Genomic DNA, 8092 nt, shown 5'->3' with positions numbered 1-8092 from the left:
GGGGGGGGGGGGGGGAGAACTGCTCAGAGAGAGAGAGAGAGAGAAAGAGAGAGAGAGAGAGGAGGAAAAGAAAAAAAAAAGCTTCTTTTTTGGCATTCCAGGATCTAGCTTCAAACTATTCCAGAAACACCATGCCCTGGTGGAAGAAAAGGTGTGCCAGGCCTTTGCCAGTTTGCAAAATCGAGCCATGGCTAATGGCTACTTAGCCATGTGACCCAAGAAAGCAAAAAAATTCTCTCTAAACAGTTCCAAGTTAACCTAAGTGCTGTGGGGGTGAGTGTGGCACGGCCAGCCACAGAGAAATCACACTGCTCGCCCACAATTCGGATGTCTCAGAGGGAGGGGGAGAAAAGATGGTTAAAAAGTCCAGCTTACCTCTGTGGATGCATTGTTAACACTGTGTAATGTCAATACTTATAAAACATGGAGGACAGGCTCCTAGTTCTCACAGAAAAAGGGTTTGGCACTTCGGCTTGATGATCTGGCCGCCTAATAAAAGCTCATCCCCGATTGGCTGCCCCGGCGAAGCGGAGTGTAAGGCCGCCCGGGATTGGCTGAAACACTTCCTGAGCGATTATCTTTGTGAGGCTCTGGTGAGCAAGAGCCATCCTGTGCATAGAAAAAGACAGGCTAAGCTAGGCCTTTTGCAGCAAGAAAAACTTGGGAAAGGGGCCCCCAGACGCCCTTCTCCCACACCCTGGCCAGATTTCCCGGCACGGGCAAACCAGTGCGGCCAGCCTGACCTGCTCCAGCAAAGCCTGAGGCCCGGCTGCCCCGGGCAAGGGAGTTTTGGGGGCGAGCTGAAAGGGCTCAACCTCACCTGCCCCCACAGAAACGGCTCTTGGCTAGGAGGGAGCCTGGCCCTTTTCTGGAACAGTCCAGCAGAATGGTTCTCTCCCCTCCCCCCGCGTCCCCCCCCCCGGGGAGGAGGGGGGTGGGAAAGCAGAGCCGAGGAGTGGGGAGCCCCAGGAAAACAGCCAAGGGGGCAAGCAAAAGGGGTTGGAGGAAGGCCTCTGAGAGGCTGCGGAGGTGGGGGGAGGGGGGGACAGGACAGGCGAGCCCCCCACCCCCAGGAAATCGCTGAGGGGCAGCCCTGGCTCCTCGGGGGACAGGCGGTTCGGGCTGCTGAGCAGAGGAGGGGCACAGAATGGTCAGCTTTGCAGAGTCATTGTCAGAATGCGTCCTGGGAAAGCAGGCCAGAGAGCCATTTCCCCGGCGCGAGAATCTAACTCCTCACCCCCCTCGGCCAGGACGCAAAGGAAAACCAAAATGGGTTCCTGCGTCCCTGCCAGGATGCCAACGGGGCCCCCCCTCTCCGTCCTTACCCTAAGAAAAGCCAAATGCGCTCCTAGCAGGCCACATGCCTAGATCTACAAACTTCCCTTCCCCTCCCGGCCCCCTCCCCCACGACTGAGGCCTGCTAAACCTGTCAGTTAAACAAAAATCTGACTTCCGTATTAGTCTGCAATGCCTTCAGCTTCCTGCCTATTAACCCTCTCTCGGACTCTGGGCCTGGCTGGGAAAAACTAGGCCCTGAGATCGCAGAAAAGGCCTGTGGAAAAATACCAGCTGCAGCTCTCCAGGCAGATGCAGAAAGAGAGAGAGAGAGGGTGAGCCGCTGTCTCTCGCCTTTGCTTCCCAAGGAGGCGTGTACCTTCTGAATCCAGGGCACAGGCAATGCCTCTCGGTCTGAGAAGCCATTTAAATCCAGAGGGAGAAAGAAAGATGTCAAGCCCAGCAAGGGAACAAGAAACCCCATTATTAGCCAGGCCTACACCCACAGCTCAGCCCTTCCTGCTACAATCCTCCCTGTATGTGTGTTTGGGGAACCAGGCCCTCGGTGGGCAGACGAATCCCATGAGCTTTATAAGGATTCTTGCTTAAATGTATTTCCACGGAGAACGGCTTCTTTTCGTCCCCTAAGGCAGATGGAACAGCTATTTCACACACAGCGCTGCTCCTGGCAGTCCCCACCCCCATCTCTGGCACTGCTCCCCAGTAAAATATTAACTAGTTTTTTTCGGAGCTACTTGTAATTCCATCCATTTCAATAGTATTAGGAGGTCTTTTGCCCGTTTCCTCCCCAAAGCTGCCTTTGTCGTCGGTCTGTACCCTGAGAAAGAAAAGGCAAATGCAAAAAGATCCTAAAATGTCCACGCTTGCTTGGGTTTTTTTTTTTTTCCTCAAAGACAAGGTGCTTCATTAACAAGATTTAAAAAAAAAAAAAACAGCAAGCTGGAACAACGGAAGCTAAATAAACACCATCCTTTAGAGGCTGGCGAGAGCTTCGAGAGGGGGGATGCAGGCATCCGCCGGGAGGTGAAATGAGGGCCCAATAAAGTCTCCCCTCGCCTCCTAAAATTAGGACTCGGTGGGCTTTCCTGTCCCACGCCGTCCGTTCCCACAAAGAAAACGGAGAGCCGATGGCCCGCTCTGCCTGCCCCCGCCCCCCCCCACATGGACCACAGATGCCCACCTCGCGCACATCACTGCTTCCTGGCTGGGAATCTTCTATCACGCAGGAACAAGCCAGGAATCCAAACACGCTGTCCTGCGGGGGCAGGGCCCAGGCTTTATGGAAAGGGAGGAGGTTTTCTGGCGGTTGTGTATGAGGCCGAAGAGGCCAAGATGCAGGGAGGGACACCACGACAAGGGTCCAGCACTCAGGACAAGCCTGGGCCTCTCTGGGAGGGAGGAGCTCGCTCCTCCTGCGTACAGGGAGACCAAGCCGGGGACAAGCGGTGGAGGCCAGGGCTCCTCAGACCGTGCTGTGCCTCCGGGCCGCACGGGCATCGGCCCTCTGCCACCATCCCGTAGGGAACATGGTCTGCTTCTGCAGGTGCTGTTTGGGGGGGGGGGGGGGACAGGTCTGTCCGTGGTGGATCTCATGTGCCACTAGCTTCACGACCCAATGAGGAAATGAAATATGCCACTGGTGCGCGTGGTGGATTTTNCCGCCCCCACCCTCATCACTTGATCACTTGAAATGTTTTCTGGGGCAAAGAGCAGGAAGCTGCCGACTTCTTCTGGCAGCTCTGCTCCGTTTGAGGAATGCTGTTGGTAGGTCCGAGGTTATCAGAAAGACAGCGATTTGGCTGGGGACAGAGACAAAGGTATGGGGACAGATGGAAGCCTGGGAGGGACAGGGCTTGCAGAGGAAGCCCCGGGCAGGCCCACTAAGGGCCAGTTCTGGAGTTGATGGAATGTGGCTGAGAAGCAGGAAATAAAGAAACCGGGTGTTGCCAGCCTCACTCTAAGGTTGGATCGGCGGCCCTTCTCAGACCTCCCCCCCCCCAACAGAGCAGCCCCCACAGCTACGGCTGTTCACCCTGAGCCTGGCTCGGTGCTAAATCAGCGCTTTGCCCTGACTGACTCTGTGAGGTAGGGAGCATTGTTAGAGATTTGGAACCGAGCCCAGAGACGTGAAGTGAGCTGCACAAGGTCACACAGCCGGCGAGTGCCAGAGAGCAGACTTCCAACCCCATTATGACTCCACAACCCTAAATGCTCTACCTTCACCTGCCTCTAGAGAAAGGAACAAAAGAGAAACCGAACCAAGCAGGACAGAAACCTGGCTAACATCTACCAAGAGCAACTGCCTGATCGGTGTTTTCTTTTAGGAGATCGACTCTGTTGAGACGTTTTAAGTGCTGGGTGACAGAGGTGTTAGACCTTTAGCTCAGACTCATGTAAGGCCCAGAGAAAGCTCCTCTCTCCCTGCAGAGCTCCACCAAGATGTTAAGGGGAACGCTCTGCCATCTAAAATTAGGTTTTTATATTCCTTGAAATCAGCGGTTCTCAGTGAGGGGTGGTTTTGCCCACCCCCCACCACCACCAGGGGATACGTGGCAATGTCTGGAGACTTCTGGGTTGTCACATTCAGGGGGAGAGGTCCTAGAGGCATCCAGTGGGCACAGCAGAGACCAGAGCCATTGCTAAACGTCCCCCAACAAGGATTGATGCTATATCCACCGCACCCACAGTGCCGAGGTTAGGGAGCCGTGGGCTTGAATGAAAAGAGGGGCGTCTGGGTGGCTCAGTCGGTTAAGCGTCTGACTTCGACTCAGGTCATGATCTCGCAGTTCATGAGTTCGAGCCCCACGTCCAGCTCTGTGCTGACCGCTCAGAGCCTGGAGCCTGCTTCACATTCCGTGTCTCTGTCTCTCTCTACCCCTTCCCTACTTGTGCTCGCTCTCTCTCTCTCTCTCAAAATAAACGTTAAATAAAAAAGAAAAGGAAGGAAAAAATCCAACCGCCATGGTGCTGGATGGGACAGCCAGCACAGGCGGAAACAAGCAGGTTCTGAGGTGATATTAATAAGCGATGGACTAATAAAAACAGATTAAAACATGTCTCTTTAACATTCCCCGGGGATGGAGAGGCTCAGAGAGCAGAACCAGAAGCCAGAAGCCAGGCAGAGTGTCTGGGTGATAAAGCCGGCCTCAAAGGAGAGGAAGGGCTGACCCGGCCCCCTTCCCCAGGCACCTCGCCGCCCAGGCCCGGCCCCGTGGAAACGGCCCTCCACTCCCGCTGGCCGCCAGCCAGGCCAGCAGCAGCACTGGCCAGCTGCATCCCGAGATAGCCCGTCCGCGGACGAGGGAAAGACGTGTACTTGGGAGTTATCTGCCTCATGCGAGCAGCAGGCCAGCCCCATCCGTTATGGGAGGCGGGCGGGACTGAGGCTGGAAAGTGTTTTAAATATCTTGTTTTGTTTTGTTCCTCTTTGGCCAATTGGAACGGAGGCCAAGTTCAGGCAGGGTGACAGAAGGGCTCACCTTCAGAGCCTGGAGTCACGTTACAGCCACAAAGAGGTAATTAGGAATTGTCCCTACCTTGGAGAAGAAGTGAAAGGTCTTTTTTTTTTTTTTTTTTTTTTTTTACTTCTTTCTGGGAGAGACTGGCAGGATTTAAAAAACTGGAGGGAGGAGGGATGGGGCGCCTGGGTGGCTTAGTCGGTTAAGCGTCCGACTTTCGCTTAGGTCATGATCTCGCGGTTTGTGGGTTCGAGCCCCGCGTCGGGCTCTGTGCTGACTGCCAGCTCAGGGCCTGGAGCCTGTTTCAGTCTGTGACTCCCTCTCTCTCTGACCCTCCCCTGCTCATGCTGTCTCACTCTCTCTCCTAGAAATAAATTTAAAAAAATTTAAAAAAAAAACTGGAGGGAGGAGGGAAAGTCAGGTGGAAGGGGGAGTGCGATGGGGGGGAGGGTGGTGCATGGCCAGGCAGATGGCCTCCGTGTGGGTAGCGGAGACTTAAGGGATGCGGGAAGAAAATTAAAATCAGAAGGAAGATTCAGGACCTCCCCTCACCTGCTCTTTTCACTTGCTAGCAGTTACCATTATGGAAAGAAGAACACGTATTTATCTGTTTGTTTCTTTCTCCCACTGGAGCAGTGGCAATGTCAGGGGACATTTTAGGTTGTCCCATCTGGAGGAAGGGGTGGGGGCGGGGGCTACTGAGATCCAGAGGGTACAGAACAGGGATGCTGCCGAACACAGGGCAGCCACCCCCCCACACACACACACCGCAGGGAACTAGCCGGCCCCAAGCATCGCTAGTGCCGAGGTTGAGAAAGCACCCCCTAAGCTGAGAGCTTCACCAAGGCAGAGGCTTGTCCCAGTTCTTCACCACGGTGTCCTCAGTCGAACGCTGTGCGTCACAGCTCAAGTAATTAAACACCACCGCCCACTAGGACAGGTGCTCGAGAGTCTCCTACCTGAGCCTCCTGTATCTGCCCTTGGCACATGCTTGTGGGGAGAAGGAAGTTTGGGGAGAAACTGGGGATTTACACACACACACACACACACACACACACACACAGAGGTTGCAATCCTTTGACAAGAAGTCAGACCTCTGCCCAACTCTGCTCAAAAACCAGCAACAGATCCCACCGCATTCAGAGGAAAAGCCCACGTGCTAAAAATGGCCCACTGGACCAGTGCCCTGACTCCGTGTCCTTTCCGGCTCCGGGGGCTCACTCAGCCCCAACCACCCAGATCCTCCATCTGTTCATCCCACCGCCCAAACTTACCCTCCCGCCTCCGGGCCACTCCCCTTGATCTCCCACTGCCCCTCCCCCCAGCCCATCTCCCGGGTCCCCAAACCACCCCCAAACACCAAACACAAGTCCTTTTCCCTCCTCAGTGTATCAGCCTTCCTGCCTTCTCTTCTGCATCCCGCCCTCCTCCCTGCTCTCTCCCAGAGGCCTCCTCATCGCATCCCTGGCTCCATGGCCAGCCCTCTCCTTACCCATTAACCTTTTGCTTTCTTTCCACATCAAGAGACAGAACTGTGCAGTGACTGAGCGCGTGGCTGCTGGCATCAGACTGTCTGACGTCTGGGTGTGAATCCAGCTGTCCCACTGGCCTGGGCGGCTAGGCTGGGCAGCCTTGCTTGAGGTATGAAATTCTTTGTCCCTAGGGGCGCCTGGGTGGCTTAGTCGGTTAAGCGTCCGACTTTCGCTTGGGTCATGATCTCGCAGTTCGTGGGTTCGAGCCCCGCATCGGGCTCTGTGCTGACTGCCAGCTCAGAGCCTGAAGCCTATTTCAGAGTCTGTGTCTCCCTCTCTCTCTGACCGTCCCCTGCTCACGCTGTCTCTCTCTCTCTCTCTCTCTCTCTCCTAGAAATAAATAAAAATATTAAAAAAAAAAAAGAAATTCTTTGTGACTTGATTTCCTCATCTGTACAATGGGAGCAATAATAATACCAATAATAATACCCACCCAGAAATTCACTGACCCAGTGCTGTCAAGCACTAGTAGTCACACAGGACATAGTGAGCACTCATGCGGTTGCTGTTAGGATCTCCCTCTGCTTACTCTTAAAAGGCAATTTCTGGATGCTTCCAAGTCATTTCTCTTCCTTTTGTCAACATCAAGCGTTCCCAAGGAGCATAAGGATAAATCCTGATAGCTGGCATGTTCTAAGCATTGTCAGGTACTGTTCAAAGCAATTTACATAAAAACTAACCAATCACCCTCACAAAACTGTGTGCAATGGACACCATATAACCATCAACCCATTTCTCAGATGAGGAAGCTGAGGAAGTATTAATAGCCTCCTTCTACTAAGAAAACTTCTCTTTCCAGCCCCTTCTGCCTGCTACTCACTTTTCCTCGATGCCTTTCAATTATTGACCCAGAAATCGCCATGTCATCCATCAGGGACTGATGAAGTAAACACGGTCCTGCCATACGAACAGAAGATTCTAGAACTGTGGGCCAAGACTCCAGGAGCTCTACATAGCATACAAAACAATCTCTAAGACCTATCGTTGAGTTGAAAATCAAAACAAGAAACAGTATGTGAAATATGTCATTTTTTTAAAAAATAGGCAAATCCATGTGTCTTTTTCTTTTCTTTTTTTAATGTTTGTTTATTTTTTAGAGAAAGAGAGAGAGAGCAAGAGAGCATGAGCCAGGAAGGGGCAGAGAGAGAGGAGGACACAGAATCTGACACAGGCTCCAGGCTCTGAGCTGTCAGTACAGAGCCCGACGCGAGGCTCGAACCCACAAACCGTGAGATCATGACGTGAGGTGAAGTCGGATGCTTAACCGACTGAGCCACCCAGGCGCCCCCTCTGTGTCTTTTTCTTAACAGGTTTGGTTAAGAAAACCTTTCTTAACTGAGTCCTGACTCAGTTACTAAAGCGTGCGACTCTTGATCTCGGGGTTGTATCTTGGAGCCCCACGTTGGGTATAGAGATGACATAAAAATCTATTTTTTAAAAAAACAACAACATGTTTGCTTATTATGTACTCAATTGCTTGGAGGCATCCTTAAGAAATTGCTAACACTTTGCATCCAAAGGATCCTGGGTGGCAGAAACGGGAAGGAGATTTTTTTACCGCTGTCTCTTGAATTTCAACCACGTGAATGTATTATTTCTTCCAAAATAAATTAGTAAATGTAATACAGTATTAGGAAAATTGTGGAAGACTATGAAATAGGCAAAAAAAAAAAAAAAAAGATTAATGGGTAGCCCGTTCAGTGCATTGGGTTACCTGCACTTTTGTTTCTGCGCTTTTCACAGCTCAGCCACGTGTAGAAAGCTAATAGTAATGCAAGAGATTCTGGCCATAGACATGCAAATGAA

General features: G+C 52.5%; 1 protein-coding gene across 9 annotated transcripts in view; it reads right to left on the bottom strand.

Annotated features, from left to right (window-relative positions):
• Positions 1-8092, bottom strand: part of ZMYND8 (zinc finger MYND-type containing 8) — a 133163-nt gene that overhangs the window by 119121 nt on the left and 5950 nt on the right. For 5 of the 9 annotated variants that reach the window (XM_077766098.1, XM_077766047.1, XM_077766090.1 and 2 more), the window contains exon 1: positions 376-609. The exons of 2 other annotated variants lie outside the window; for them this stretch is intronic. In XM_077766098.1, the coding sequence (XP_077622224.1) occupies positions 376-389 (14 nt within the window). In that variant the 5' untranslated portion in view covers positions 390-609. Of the gene's footprint in view, positions 1-375; positions 610-2476; positions 2570-6246; positions 6372-8092 lie in introns of those variants that run through there. 2 more of the 9 variants (XM_077766071.1, XM_077766058.1) reach the window with 2 other exon arrangements.

The sequence above is a fragment of the Crocuta crocuta genome, unplaced genomic scaffold (assembly GCF_008692635.1).
Source record: "Crocuta crocuta isolate KB4526 unplaced genomic scaffold, BGI_CrCroc_1.0 scaffold71, whole genome shotgun sequence".
In the NCBI taxonomy this organism is placed as follows: domain Eukaryota; kingdom Metazoa; phylum Chordata; class Mammalia; order Carnivora; family Hyaenidae; genus Crocuta; species Crocuta crocuta.
This window is presented reverse-complemented; position numbering and strand designations above follow the sequence as displayed.